The sequence below is a fragment of the Columba livia genome, chromosome 5, assembly GCF_036013475.1.
Source record: "Columba livia isolate bColLiv1 breed racing homer chromosome 5, bColLiv1.pat.W.v2, whole genome shotgun sequence".
NCBI classification, from domain to species: Eukaryota; Metazoa; Chordata; class Aves; order Columbiformes; family Columbidae; genus Columba; species Columba livia.
The window spans coordinates 49,482,720-49,498,412 of NC_088606.1; the positions used below are offsets into that span (position 1 = coordinate 49,482,720).

General features: G+C 42.3%; 1 protein-coding gene across 5 annotated transcripts in view; it reads left to right on the top strand.

The window, feature by feature from the left end:
- Nucleotides 1-1,092: 1,092 nt before the first annotated feature.
- KMT5B (lysine methyltransferase 5B) overlaps nt 1,093-15,693 on the top strand; it is a 40,720-nt gene continuing 26,119 nt past the window's right edge. Inside the window, exons 1-4 of one of the 5 annotated variants that reach the window (XM_005509057.3) lie at nt 1,093-2,294; nt 7,504-7,600; nt 10,553-10,798; nt 11,630-11,777. In XM_005509057.3, the coding sequence (XP_005509114.1) occupies nt 10,639-10,798; nt 11,630-11,777 (308 nt within the window). In that variant the 5' untranslated portion in view covers nt 1,093-2,294; nt 7,504-7,600; nt 10,553-10,638. The remainder of the gene's footprint in view (nt 2,295-7,503; nt 7,601-10,552; nt 10,799-11,629; nt 11,778-15,693) is intronic. The other 4 variants (XM_065064998.1, XM_065064999.1, XM_021296651.2 and 1 more) reach the window with 4 other exon arrangements.

Below are 15,693 nucleotides of genomic sequence, written 5' to 3' on the forward strand. Positions count from 1 at the left end.
AAAAACTTTAGCACGCTACTATAAATAAAGCTGAGGATTTGGTATTCCTGGTGAGTAGCTGTTGAAAGGAAAGATGTGGCAAATCACAACAAATCTTTTCTCTTCCACAAACATTTATTGTTACCTTAAAATGAATGCAAATAACCTAAAAGTTTCTAGTAAACTTATAAAAATAAAACTTTTACTTGAGAACAGTCCCCAATCACCATATGACAAGGAACATGAAATATTAAGTACATAATAAAACTTCTGAACTTTGAGCAGAAAAAAGTTTGCCTTCAAGTTTTCCAGCTCCTGCAAATGTAGAAATCATAGAATCATTCCAGTTGGAAGAGACCGCCAGGATCATCAAGTCCAACCATAACCTAATTCTGGCACTAAACCATGTCCCTAAGAACCTTGTCTAAACGCCTTTTAAACACTTCCAGGGACGGTGACTCCACCACTTCCCTGGGCAGCCTGTTCCAATGCCTGACAACCCTGTCCATGAAGAATTTTTTACTGATACCCAACCTAAACCTCCCCGGCACAGCTTGAGGCCATTTCCTCTCATCCTGTCTCTTGCTGCTTGAGAGAAGAGACCAACACCCTCCATGCTACAACCTCCTTTCAGGTAGTTGTAGACAGCCATAAGGTCTCCCCTCAGCCTCCTTTTCTCCAGGCTGAACAGCTCCAGTTCCCTCAGCTGCTCCTCATCAGATTCGTGCTCCAGGCCCCTCCCCAGCTTCATTCCCCTCCTCTGCACTCTCTCCAGTACTTTAGATATTCAGCAGCTATTGTATTAGATTCTTTTTTTTCCCACAAATGCATTTAATGCAGCCTGTTTCTGTATCAGAATCGCCACTTCCCATCTCGCAGTCTGTACCAGGTCTGACAGCAGCGAAGCCACCTTTTGTTTCAAGGGGCCTCTATCGAAGCGGGCAGTCCACGGAGCTGCTGCCTTAACAGCACCCTCCTCTAGGGGGGCGCTCGCACCCACGCCCGGTCACCAACAGGCGTGGGGGGAACGTGGCGGCGCATGGCGGGGAAGGGAGGAGGGGCGGCGGAGAATAGCCGGGCGAGCGGCTCAGCCCCACTACTTCGTCGGGGACTGCCTGGTGGCCCGGGAAAGTAGGTGCCGTCCCAGCCCCTCCAGGCCGCAGGGGCCATTTTTAAATGCCTCTGTCAGACAGCGACGGGGGAATATCAGAGCCTTCAGGCAGAGTAGGGCAAACTGCCCACAGGCCCCAGAACCAGAGTAGAAATGGAACCTAAAACGTCCACCAACCAACCTCACCCCTAAACGCACCCAGACGCCTCATAGCCCCAGGGTGGGTAGTCCCTCGTATTTAAAGGGCAGCTTCGAGCGGAGGGATTCCTCCACCGCGTGAGTTGGTCGGACTTATTCCAGGTACACACGCCCGGGCGTCCTGGCCGCGGGGTGGCCCGGACCTTATTTTCTTTCAGTGAAATCCTTCCGCAGCGGCACAGCGCCGAGCTGAGTAGGTATGGCAGCTGTGGACAGCGCTGCTCCTCCTCCGCGGGTGAGGCGCGGTGGCTCGGGGGCTAGCGGCCTGCCTCTGTGCCGCGCGGTGTGAAGGGGCAGTGAGGGGAGGAGACAGGGAGCGGAGCAGGTTGACGGGTGGCTAGACTGTGTTTTCTTTCGAGTGGTGTATCCTTCCGCGACAGCGGGCGTAAGAAAGCGTCTTCCCACCACGGTGTCCCTCCGCCGCCGGGAGCGCAGGGGCAGGCAGCGTCTGCCCGGACAGGGCGTAGGAGGTCGCGGGCATCGCCTGGAGAAAGAAGAAACTTCGGAGCGCGGTGGCTGGAGCAGCGGCCCGCCTTGCTCGGCAGGTCGGCGAAAAGAGGGCTACCAGCAGGAAAGAAAGAAAAGGAAGAGCAGCCCGCAGCAGCAGCAGCGACGGCGGCCGATCCTCGCCGCCGTCCCGCGGGGTCTCTGCGAGGAAGCCCGCGGGACTCTTTCTCGCGGGGCTCGGCGGAAGGATCTCCAGGAGGCTTTTTCGTCCCGTTTACACTGCACCGCTCGTCGCTTGGTGCCGCCATCTTGGATTTTAATCCGCCATTTTTTTCCTCCCCCCACTGGGAATTATTTTTTGTCACTACCGCTGCCTGCCTTTCCCCCCTCCCCCCCCCTAGTTTTCCTCCACTTCTCCCTCGGTCAGTCGTCGCTCCCCTCCCCCGCGCCCCTTCCTCCTCTTTTTTCCCCTCGCTCCGTTCCATTTGATGATTCATTTTCCTCCAGTGGTGGCTGAGGCAACGCCGGCGAGGGACCCAGCGCGGAGAGCAGCCGGGAGGTGAGCGTGTGTGTTCCTTTGTGAGGGGGTCGCAACTCTCGTGGGCCCTTTGAGCGCGTTGTCCCCGCGCGTGGGAGGTGCCATGGGCAGCCTGTCAGCGGGTGGTGAGGCTGAGGCGCCCGGGGCTGTGAGAAGGCTGTGTCCATCAGCTGGTGGGGTGGAAGCGGGCGTGAGGAACCGTGCCCGGTGTCTTGCTCCGCGGCCCGGGGGATGTTCTTGCAGCTGGCCGGTCGAGGAGGAAGTGTGTGGGGTCGCCGGCGTCCCCCGCCGCCTCGGGCAGGGCGAGGGCGGCTTTCGGCGGCGCTGATAGATGGGCTGCGCGGCCGCTGAAGGGGCGACCCGCGGCCGCTCGGAGAGAGTCATGTGCGGGCAGCGCTGCCTCCCCGCCGCACCTGGGGCCTGGGCAGGTGGGTGCCGTGGCGGGGCCGGCGCTTGGTGGCCGCGCCGGCGGGAGGCGAGCTCTAGGGGGCAGCACGGCGCGGGGGGCGGGGCCGCTGGCCGGGCCCGCTCCCGTTCGGCCGTCCTCTTACACTTGGCTCGTCGCTGGGTTTTGTGCGAGTAGTTTCAGCCTAGGAAGGCTTGTAGGGAACTTGGGGACGAAGCTGTTAGTTACTCGGCACTTCGTGGCACTTCTGGTGTTGAATAGTTAGTGGTTCCGACGGCGTGGCTTTCCTCTGTGTGAGCCGTGAGAGGAGTTTTAACCGGTGTTTGCGCTGTTTGGTATTTTTTAAGGTCTGTTTTGAGTGATTATTACCGACTCAGAGCTTTCTGCAATTGGATCGAAACGCCTGATATCCTGGGATTTTTTGTGATTTTTCATTGGGGAATGAATGTTTTTAAGGAAGAAGTGACGTACATTTTTGTCTATCTGAAACTTTAAAGTCGATTTATCTTTAACATATTATTCTACCAAAAAAAGTAAAGATGAGGGCTGAGAGAGCATGTGGTGTTTTGATGAGTTGTGTCACAGGCAGTATGAGAATCTTAAGTGTGTAAGTTTGTGTAGTTTTCTGGTGGGTTGAAGTCAGTGCAGGGTGACACATATAAGATGACAGTTTGATTAGAGTGTTTAATAGTGTAACTATTCAACATATTTTAAAAATTAATGTTAATTTAAATTTAAAATTAATATTTATTTAATAGTTTAAATATGTAGGTTTAGGTTTTAGTCAGATTAAAATGTGTTATAGAATAAGTTCACACAGAGTCGTGTCCTGTTTCTGTCATCTGGGCACTATAGCTATGGATGCCTCCTCTTCTGTTTTCTTTAAAAATGGACTTTTGTCTAGAATTCTTTAAGCCTTCCTCCTTGCAAGTAATGCTGTGTGAGGAAATTAAGAATTACTTGACGGGAAAATGAGAAATTTTTTGTTGGTTTGTTAATTTTGTTTCATTATTGTTTGTTTTGTTTTGTTATTTGAGCCAGATGAACACATACAAACATATCTGCTCTATATGCATTTGAATTTGTATAGCGGAAAAGAAGACTTATTGGAAGTAATTACTTAGTACATATTCAGTGAATAAGTGGGATGATGTAACCCTGTATACTCAGTAACAGGACTGAACAGGGGTCTTGAACTGCTACGTCCAGCTAACCTGTGTAAGTCACATAGCTAAACTGTTGCAGCACCTGATACTTTTCCTTCTCCTTTCAGTGGTCCTGCTTTTGTGACTCCAGTACCGCATCCTCTCTTGCTCTGATGCCCACTGGATCCTTTGCTAAACCTGCTTAGCACATAAAATCAACAGAAAATTACCTGCTCTTCCCCTTTGGGTTAATGAGGTTAAATTGAGTTATGGAGAGGTCCACTGGGCCTCTGGAATTGGGGAAATGTTTCTGTGAATTGGCAAGGGGGGTGGAAGGAGGTTCTCCCTCTCTGGAAGCAGTGAGCTTTTGAATTGCCCTGTCAGAATTTGCTGAACACTGGAGTTGCTGCAGTGAATTGAGAGGATCATGCAGCCTTTAGGGTGGTTTGCTCAGCCAGTTACTTGGCTTCATCCTGAGAGGGCACCTAGTAGAGGAACTGAAGGAGAAATGGCGAAGGAGCAGGAGCTTCCTTTTGTATGCACATTCCCTCTCTGCTGCTCATTTTTACTGGTAAACTATTGCTCCTGTGCCAGCACTGTACTTGGATTAGTATCCAAATTGAGGCACAAAAAACGTGACTGTGAAAGAACTGGCACAAGAGAAACTGGGACTGTATACACTGAGTTATTGGTGGGGAATTGAAGCCTGGGTTTGGATCAGTTTTGGATCTATGTGTGCTCTCACCAGTGTGCATCGTGGGGCTACGGTTCTGCAACAGTTTGAACTGACCTGAGTCAGTTTGACAGAGTCTTACAGCCTCCCACGTACCACTCTGTACTGACCTTATTCTGAGAACTAACTAGCTGAAAAGAAACACTCAACAAACTTTTTTTTTTTCCTGGTGGTTTAATTTACTGAACCAGTTCATCCCATGGGCAAAGAAAGTCCAAAGTAGATGTGAAATTAGGTGGCTAAAATTGGCATCTACAGGGGGGGACTGAAGTAGCCCTTCCTAGGTAGCTTTTATCCTGTTGAGGAATTGCAGCCTCAACTCCATAATCTTTGAAGTGCAGTGGGACCACCTGACCTTCCTTTAAGATACAACATTGACTACAGAAATTATGGGAAAATAAACTCTCAGATTTCTTTTCTTTTTTTTTTTTTTTTCTTTTTTTGGTCACCTTCTGTGGTTGCAAAGACCTCTGTTCCATGCCTGGTTTTGCTATGTTTTGCTATAATCAGTAATGATTTGTAGTGTAGCTTATAACATTAGATTCCTATTTAAAGTGACATTGCTTTGGTTGCACACCCTTTGTGAGCCAGAAGTATTCATTGCCCCCCTTTCCTCTCTGGCTTAATGGTACTTGTCTGAACTGTCAAAATAGTAACCAGAATTAGATTTGAGGCTGTTTTGAATAACTCCTTAAACTGTGCAAGTTTTTATTCAGTTTTGATTTTGCTCAGTCTTTTGTATTTTTAGAAACTTGAACACTTTTTAGGATTGGGTAGGGGTTTTTGTTAGCAGGATGGTGGGTGACTGTAAGTGAAATCCTCTACAGCCTGGTAATGCTATAGAAAAACTGCTTGGATAGTTTTGCTCTGCATCCCAAAGGTCTGTGGTCTGTTGCCTTTTTTTGTTATTTTTTGGAGCTATCAGTAATGGAACATATAACTTGTCTCTTGATGCCATTGGCTTGTCTAGAAAAGCTGAAGCTGTGGTCATTGGGTCTTGTGTTTTGTTTTTGTGTCCTGTATTTGCTTTAGTCCACTGTCTTGTTGAGGATGGCTTTTTGCAGTTATAGATAATTAAAAAAGAACCAAACAAACAACAGCAACAAAAACAAACACAATCCCCCCCCCCCCCCGAACTGGTTACATGTTTGAGTTCTTTGTAAAAATAAATAATCAAGAATGGTATTTTAGAAGGAGGTAGTTTGACCTGTGTACCAGTAGACCATGGGAAAGGGGAGGATGATCCTGCCTGCTAGGAAACCTCCTGTTCTTGTGTCTTTGCCTGTGCCCTGGAGAGTGGTGAACAAAATGTACTGCCTCTGTTTAGAAGCTGTCCTTGTCCTTTAAGTAATAAATATTTATATGCAAAAAACTGTCTTACAGAAGACTAAAAGAAATGATATTTGAATTTCTTATGATTACTAATGTATGTGTTTGGGTGGTTTAGGGTTTTATTGATTTGGTTTTGTGCAGCTTTCTCCCCTCTCCCCCAACTTTTCTGAATTGATGGATTTCACAGATGAAGACCCAAAACTTGTGAGACTCAGACAGCTTCTGAGATCCATTTTATCAGCCATAGAATTTCTTTACTGAAATTCACAGGGATTTACTAGATTTTTGTAGTATAAAAGGACTGATTCCTTTCATATGTGATATAAATCTGAATGGTACTGTTTAATCAGTCTGGTTAACACTTAGAGATAAATCTGGCTTTGTAAGCATTAATTGTGTTTGTGCCTCAGTTGTTGATTGGTGCTTCTGAATGTTACTGAAATGCAAATAATACTCACAAAGTTTGTTAATAGGTTTAATAAATTTAGAACCAGGTAAATGAAACTTTCTGAAAGTACTGTTGCAAGGAAATGCTAAATGCCCTATGAGACGTGCTGAATGCGATTGAGCTATATTTTGACATTTGAGGAAATGTGCCTGTAAAGTACCATAATAGAATTATAAAAGGTAGTGTAATTATAAAGAGGAGTGATATAATTAATAAATGGTGAAAACAACAACGTGGACATTCACATTGAAATAAAAAAGGTCCCTTGGAAGCTGTTGGTAAACTTAACAGTATAGATAAACCCAAAATCATAAGTGATCCATGCATGGTGTTATATTATTTGGTGGCAGAGCCCTTTAGCAGGAATTTTGAAATATGTGGAGGTGTAAATATATTCCAGTTCTTTCTTTGATATGAAGGTGGTGTTCACCTCTTCCTTTTCTGCCTCTGTTCCTGAAGGACTTGTCAGAATGAGTTTGATGTAGGAAGTACTGAGAGCAAATTGTATCTGAAGGTGTATTAAAGATCACGTGATGGTGGTAAGTGAGGCATCTGTTGCTCTGTTTTAGGTTATCTGTTGGCATTAGGAGCTTTGATATTCACTGGGAAAGGAGTGCTCTCTGTTGGTTCTGGCTTTTGATACCATCTCTTAAAAGCAGTGTTTGTGTATTGGGAAAAGGAATAGAGGCTGAAGCAGCACACTTGCATTTTGGCTGATACTAGAACATAGAAGGCAGTAGATGGAGACAGGTTTTCTTGCTCATTAGGCAGCTAAGCTCAAATAAATAATCATTTTTCACAAGAATATTTGCTAGGCTTCACTAAATGACTTTTGATTTTACTTGTGGAGGACTTCTGTTGTCATCTATATCAATACATTTTGCAGCAAAAGCAAGAATTTTTCTTGAAGCTTAGTATGGTTTGAGTATTCTTCTGTGACCACATTCCTTCTTACTGTTTGCCATTGTACTTTGTTTGTCATTACTGTATTTGTTAGTGTAGTAACTTAGTGTTCTGCTTGCTGCATAACAATGTTTAGTTTTCTTAAAGAGTGTGTGACTTAAGAGTGACTTAAGTGTGACTTAAGAGTTTGGTGGCAGGTTCATTCTATTATTTACTACATGGGGGAAATATGCCAAGCCAAATGCTGCTTACCTTCTCTCCAGATGCCTGTTCGCGAAGCAGACTTTCAGGCGCCTTCCCTCCCTGATAACCATTCACTTCTGGAGTCTGTGTCGTGGAGCTCTCAAGGCAAACTTTCAGGTGAGGCCTGTATCTGTTGCAGTGCAAACTGTCGGGATTCTTCTCTCCCTGATAACTGTTCACTCTGGAGTCGGTATTTAGAGCTCCGAAGACAAACTCTCAGGGGAGGCCTGTACCCGTTCGCAAAAGCAAACTTTCAGGCATTCCCTCCCTGATAACCATTTGCTCTGGAGTCTATGTTTTAGAACTCCAGAGGCAAACTTTCAGGTGAGGCCTGAATAGCTTATGCAGAGCAGACTTTCAGGAGACAAAATTCTCAAGAAAAAAAAATTTAATGGAGTAGAATAGCAGGAACGCTGGCTCAGGCTGGGTACCTGTGCAAAGGTCCACCCAAGCATAGGAAACTATAGACTTTTATATCTTTACAAAGCATTTATACCATGATTCACTCCAATAGCAATATTTCACTTTGGGGTCTTCTTGCTTCTCATTGGATCTTTTTCTTTGTTTTGTTCAGCTGTGGACTTTGTTTATTGTCCATAGCTGTGCAGGTACTGTTTTGTCTAAATAAATACTTTCTTCTCAGCAAACGGCAAAATAGGCCTTGTTTTGCAGATGTCTGTAATGTCTCTATGTTAGCCTTGGATTGTTATTTTTCCCAGTCAGTTCCATTTTTCCCAGCGAAGTGCAAACTAGGCCTTATCTTGCTAGTGTTTAAGTGTAGTTTGTAGTTGCTTTTGGTAAATATGAGCAGAACTTTACAGCTTAAAATTTCAGCAGATCCAGCTTACAAAGTAACATGAAGCCAAGAGTATATTAAAAATCATACAACCTTATATCTCTAAATAATTCATTATATTTAGTGTGCATTTACTTAAGCTAAATAATTGACATGAAACTCAAATTGGGCTCATCCACTGACCTGTGAATAATAAAACCATTGCCATATAGCCAGCTTATTTGGCAGAGGGAGCTCAAAGTAGGCTCACCTAGACTGTCATATTTGTAGAATGAAGTGGTTAACTTTTAGTAAATTGCATTCAGTAGAAGAAGTATGCATGAGACTCCCTGTGCCCACATCGTATTGGTGCTCAGTGTGCTGTTCTGCTTCCTTGTGGGTTTCCTAAAAGGAGCTCTCAGCCTGGTTATGGCTCAGGCCTTTACATCGTCTGGAGCCTGAGGCAAACTGCTGTTGGTTTGCAGGGGCGGTCAAGTGCATCTGCGGCAGTTAGATAGTAGTGTCGCAGCACAGATAGTAGCCACTTCCCCAAACTGGGCATATGAAAGATCAGTTTCCTTTCTTTGTGCAGGTGTAGCTACTGTACCTGTTAGTTGTCAGGAACACTACCGTATGGAATATTTTTCCTCCAGATTGCTGCATACTAGTGTTAATCTACAACTGGACTTTGTTTACTTATACTGCTCCTGAACTGCAGCACACCAGAGTGTAGTTCTGTCCTGGTTTACAGAGAAATCAAGACTGAATTTAGTGGAAGTCTTTGGTGTGGTTTCTGTTTTAATGCTCTTTATTACCACTGCTATAAAAATGGGAAACTGCGTTTGATTAGAGTATGTATGTAGAGCTGTAAAATAAATTGACTCAGAAGCAGAAGGAGGAAAGTTGTAAGAGTGAGTTCCTCATTAAGTGTTTACATGATAGTCAGTGCAGATCTTCAGGGGATAGCTGACTTCTGAAAGAAGTTCACGCAGGATGCTTAACAAGTAACCTTTTTGTGTAGGTGTTGATGGTTGTGGGGTTTTTTTGTTTGTTTGTTTTTTGATGTATGTTATCATGCAAGCTCTGTGAAGAAAAAAAAAAAGCTTAGTGTTGTCTACTACAGGTTTAGCTGCAAGATTTCTGAGGGTTTTTTTGGAGGTACTGTGTAAAAATGTCTCGTTCCATGTATAGCTAAGTGCAATGAATAGGGGTTTTCCCTAGCAAATTCTGAGTCGCTCGTTTGTTTTTTGAAGGCTGTATCTGGCACCTTCCTGAAGAATTTGTTAGTATGCAGAGTGACTTTTGCATTGTGGTAGTCAAACCGTTCGGTTCTAGCTCTGTTAGAGATCTATGTTAAGGCTTGTTGGTCCAGTAAAATAGGCATTTAAACTTTTTTTTAAAATCTTGAGGTGAAAGGCAATCACTTCTGTCGTTGGCAGCAAGTGAAATTCCTTGTCCACTGAAATTATCTAAATTATTTTTATTTATATTGAGGCAGGAGTTCAGCCAGCTTTTTCTCAGTATGATTCTGTTACACTTTGTCAGTAATCCTACTCTCCGTGACAATTTGTAAAAAGGTTTCAAAATCTGTAGTTTTCACAATGATGGTTCCACTAAGGTGGTTGAGCCAATATGTCTGTTGAGTAGTCTCTACTGTCTTCCTGTACTACCTCAATCTTCTGAATCTTTGTAAGTAACTTAATTGCTAGTCATCTGGCCATAAATGTTTCTGTAGTTTTAAGTAGCTGGATCACATAGCTGTCTAACAGAAATCCAGTATTTTGCTACTCTTAAGTGATGGAAAACAGAATTTCTGCCAAAAGAGACACTTTTTATGTGAATCATAGAATTATTGGGATTGAAAGGAACCTCTGGAGATCATCTAGTCCAACCCACCTGCTGAAGTGGGGCGTGTATTTGAAAATACTCCATTTTTGGAGTCACGTAGTTGTGTGTGTATTTATCCATGTGCATATGTAATTATATAAATACATACATATATGTATGTATAGTTCAGCTCTTAAAAGTGATTTGTTCTTCACAATTTATCAGCTTTAGAATTTAATTTTTGCTTGCAGATGTGGTTGTAAGTTGTAGATGTGGGTATCTATTTGCAACAGTTCCCTGTACTAGTGCTGACAAACTGATTTTCTTCCTAATGCAAATGCAGACCACCATCTTTCCTCCATCCCACCATCCCCTCCTTTTTTTTTTTTTTCCTTCTTTTTGTTAAAATTTGTGCCTTGGAAACAGTTTCTAAGTAAGTTCTAATCATGTTTGTGTTTTGCTTCCAGTAGGAATCAGAACTGAAGTCACTCACCCACTTCTCCAAGCCTTTTGAAAAGTGACTAAATGCAACTGAGTCAGATTATCTGTGGGAATGAAGTGGCTGGGAGAATCCAAGAACATGGTGGTGAATGGCAGGAGAAGTGGAAGCAAGTCGTCTAATGACCATGTGCAGAATCAAACCAAATTGCAGCATGCAGGGAAGGAGAATCCAAAGACAAGCAAAAATGGAGCTGAGAGAAGATCAAGCAGATGTATGTTTATGTGGCTTAGTGCTGTATGTGATTCATGTATCAGTTTGCAAGTCAGGCTTCTGTCTTATCTTAATTCATGAAGGAGGTCTGCATTCGGCATGAAGCAGCATTAATTATGAAATATCAGAAGTATTAATTATATTTGTATTTGTTCAATGTGTTAACTTCAGGAATATAGATCTCTTCAGATCAGTTTAAAAATAAAGGCTGTAAATACATTTTGAACTGCTATAAGTTTAAAATATATGATTGGCATTAAGTGAGAACTAATGTGTTTGGAAATGGATAACATAATTTGAATTACTGGCCCAGTTTTTAGTGAATGCATGTGTAGAAGTAACACCCATTTTGAATGAAGTCACATGTATCAGTACTTTTTATGAAACTGTTTTAAGGACCGTGGCTTTACTGTAGTTATTGGTCTGAGATGAAGGACTAAATACAAATTCAGAATAAGTCCTTTTTCCAGATTTTGGGAAAATCAGGCTTGAAATTTTCATAGCTTCATCACATTTATAGGTCAGAAATTTTAGAGGCAGGCATGACTAAAATGAGTAGTGTGAAAGATTGGGTAGGGGAAAAGACAGAAAAATGGAAGTTAATCAGACACCCATAAAGACATGTTCTAAAATGCTTTCTCTATTGGATGCTATGTAAATGAACAAAACCAAGAGTGAAATATTGACTGTGCTCCTACTTCTTCAGATACTTTATCATCTTCCTTAATTGTTATATATTTTTTTCTCTGACCTGTAGCTATTTGTCCCCAAGCATAGCTGGTCTTTATAACATTCCTTAAATAATATCTAATTTATACTGTCTTATTTGCAGGTAGTGGTTCTTCAGGATTCGAGGGTCAAAGTCGTTATGTGCCTTCCTCTGGAATGTCTGCCAAGGAACTGTGTGAAAACGATGACCTAGCAACTAGTTTGGTTCTTGATCCTTATTTAGGTTTTCAGACACACAAAATGAATACTAGGTAACTTGTCTTCATTTTTCTAGAAAAGAATTTATCTTCTTAGTTGATATAATCAGGATAAAACTGTGGAATTTCATGCATGTTTATGAAAGTCTGAAAAAAATGGCAATTTGTGAGTAGTTTCTGCCTTTAAAATTGTGTTGCTTGTGAGAATGGAACTCGGACATCTGTAGCAGCCTGCGCTATTGTAGGTCTTTTCTGTTAGCCCTTGTGTGCTTATGCTGTAGAACAGGTTGTCAATAAACACTGTTTCCTGCTTTAAACAGGTAACTAATCATAAGTTTTAAGCCATCCGTCTTTTGAAATACTTCAAAGACAGATGTTAGTGTTTGGGAACTTTTGTCTTTGTGTGCCTGGGTGCTGCTTCCTCCCCCCTTATTCTTAAAATGTTACAAGAAAGATAGTTCCTCAGCACTTGAGTGTTGGTGCCATTTGATTTAAAGTTCTTGCAGACCCATACTGAAGGAATGCTGCTACTTAGATGTGAGTGTGTGTATAAGATAAAGTCATGTGCACACTGGGAATTTGATTACCAGAATTGCATATACTTTTGCACTGTTATACACGTGTCTGAATATTTGTATTCTAAATTCAGTGTGGTCTTAGGGTTTAGTTGTTTAGTGCTTCTTCCTGTTTTACAGAGGTACCACTGATAATAAGTATATTGTATAGATCTCTCTTAAGCTTTCATTTGCATAAAAAATCTGCATTGCTACCTTAATGGAGAAGCTATACATAAATGATAAGTTTCTAAGGACAGAAATAGTAATAGTGTGCTTATTGTACAATAGTAAGAGTTGGGGTTTCCAGACAGCACATCAAGGGAGGCAGGCTGCTTAACACTTCAAACTGTTGCTGTGGCTGTTTTTAAAGAACAGTTTACCTATGCAGCACGGTCAAATAAAGAGAATATCAGTTAAGTAGGCTGATTGCTTCAAAAATGACTGGTGGTGTCATATAACATAAATGGTTGCTGGTATAACCTGACAGCATGAGTTGCATGTGAAATTGCTGCAGTGTGGTCCTAATAACTGTAAAGACTTACTCCAAAGAGATTTTTTTTTTTTTTTGCTGGAGAATGCAACATCCATCTTTAAGAGGAATGCTTGAGTTCTTCCAGTTTCTCCATACTATTCGTTACAGTAGCGTGTGCCCAGAACAGTGTGTAGGTAGATACTCTTACAGTTCCATTCACAGTGTCTTTGTATTTCCAACAGTTAGTTGAGCTAAATTTATATGCTCAAACAACTTGTTTTGTTGCGTGAATGGTATTCTACAGGTTATGAATAGGTAGGTAGTTCTTATGCTTTTTGCTAAGGAAATTATTTTAATTGTTTAATAGTTCGAGCAGCTACTTTTTTGCTGTCTTCTGCTGATATGTTTTCAACACCTAAAATACTTTTTAAATTACTAATTTGGATGAAAAGACTACACAAAAGCTATCGTCATGTATTTCTTCCTTTCTCAGTCTTGGAGAACAGTTATAGGCAGTCTTCAAGGACAATAGTTAATAATCTTGAAGCACTGTGGAAAAGACTTAGGTGAGGCTTACAATTTCTGCCAGAAACACATCATCTTGACTCTTTCATAATGTCCTATTTAGTGAGTTTCTGTTGTTGAGATGAATTTAAATAAAGGCATCAGCATAGTTCTTGTTTATCTTTGTGGTACAGTGATGATATCTGCTTGTTATTGTAGCTGTAACACTTAGATAATCTTCCTTCCATCTAGTAAACTGCAGTATGTCTAGAGCTCCTGAGTCTTACTGTTATTGAATGGCTTTGAGGGAAGGAGGTGGGAAAGCAAATGTCAGAAGACCAGACTGTTTTCAAAATAGCAGCAGATGCAAGTATCCAAATGCATGGTTGTAGTAGAAGTTAAGATTTACAGCTTATGTTTGGGCATCTTTTGCTTCAGTGTGATAAAGTCATATTGGTTACATAGTTTGTGTATTGAGATGCGCTTGAAACAGCTGTTTATGATGGCAAGAAAATATTTCCTATTCACTTGTTCTGTTTGAAGATGTACTGTGGAGGTCACTGTGCCAGCATTCTGCTTTGCTGTTAGAAACACGTAAGAGTTTTGTATTTTTTACAACTAGTGGCCCAGTGTAAGTTAATGACCGCTTTCTGAAGTTGTACTTTACCTTACCTCTGGAAGCCACGTCTGTATATTTTGTATATATAAATGTCTTCTATATAAGCACTTGCAGTGCTTCATTCATTCCCATAGCTGAAGAGTTTGTAGAAGACCTCTTGTTTTGCCCAGAGTATACTGATTAGAGGGAAAAAACCCTCATAATATTCTAGTAAAATACCTAGATTATTGTTGGGATATGTTTGTTTTCTATCTTCTTTATACTGAGTTAGTGATCTTACGGTGGAGTAGTGACAAAAACGTGATTGATTATTTGTGTGTGTGTTCTGGGGGGCATAAAAGTACAGAAACTGGGGACTGAAATTAATCCATTTTAAAAGTCCTGTAATTCGTGAATGTCCTTCATCTTGAGAATTGGGCTATTAGTTCTGTAAACTGTCAAGTCAGTAATGTCTGAAAGAGCTGAAGACTAGTCCTCAAAAGATTACAGTTGGATCCCCCCCAGTCAGCTTGTCTAGTGTTCCTTTGAAATATCTTCTTGTCATTGGGGATTTGATGGACAGCGTAAAGTGTAGCTCTGGAAATGTCTTTAGTGGCTTTACCCAAAAGTAACTTTTTTCATTCCCTTGGATTTCCAAGAGAAAGCAGGTTGTTTTCAGAGATTCTGGCCATCTTTATGGGCCCTCTGGTCATTTTTTTCATCAAATTGATAGCTCTTATCTTGAAAAAATGTCAGGTTAGCAGTTAATAAAAAAACCCTGCCATGTGTTAGGAAGTCTTGTACAAATCCTGTTGTGACAGAACGTTTTGTGACAAAGGCTATCCTGGCTGTTTGGTTTACTTAGTCTTGCATGCCTGTCCTTTTTTTAAAAGCTGATTTTGCAAGCTGTTACTTCCTGAGTTGAGGGCTGTTTAACACTAGAGATTAAAACTCTTGGGTAGGAACAACTCCAGGTTCCAGTATAAGTTGGGGAATGACCAGTTGGAGAGCAGTGTAAAGGAAAGGGACCTGGGGGTCCTGGTGGACAGCAGAATGACCATGAGTCAGCACTGTGCCCTTGTGGCCAAGAAGGCCAATGGCATCCTGGGGTGTATTAGAAGGGGGGTGGTTAGTAGGTCGAGAGAGGTTCTCCTTCCCCTCTACTCTGACCTGCAAGACTGCATCTGGAATATTGTGTCCAGTTCTAGGCCCCTCAGTTCAAGGACAGGGAACTGCTGGAGAGTGCAACAGAGATGCTTAAGAGAGTGGAGCATCTCCCTTATGAGGAGAGGCTGAGGGAGCTGGGTCTCTTTAGCTTGGAAGAGACTGAGGGGCAACCTCATTAATGTTTATAAATATATAAAGAGTGAGTGTCATGAGGATGGAGCCAGGCTCTTCTTGGTAAGACAAGGGTAATGGGTTTAAACTGGAACACAAGAGGTTCTGTTTAAATTTGAGAAGAAACTTTTTCTCAGTGAGGATAACAGAATCCTGGAACAGGCTGCCCAGGGAGGTTGTGGAGTCTCCTACTCTGGAGACATTCAAAACCCACCTGGACGCATTCCTGTGTAACCTCATCTAGGTGTTCCTGCGCCGGCAGGGTGATTGGACTAGATAATCTTTTGAGGTCCCTTCGAATCCCTTACATTCTGTGATTCTGTGAAAACCGATACTTGTAAATAAGCAAGTGAATTCTTGCTTATCTTACCGTCTCTTAGGTGTTTTTTCCTAGTTTGAGTGCTAAATCTTGAAGTTGCATGCTTTAGTGTTTAATCCACTCTTTACTATCTTGCATACAAATGTGTTAGTATTTAAGTCTTAAGCCAGACTCCCGATCAT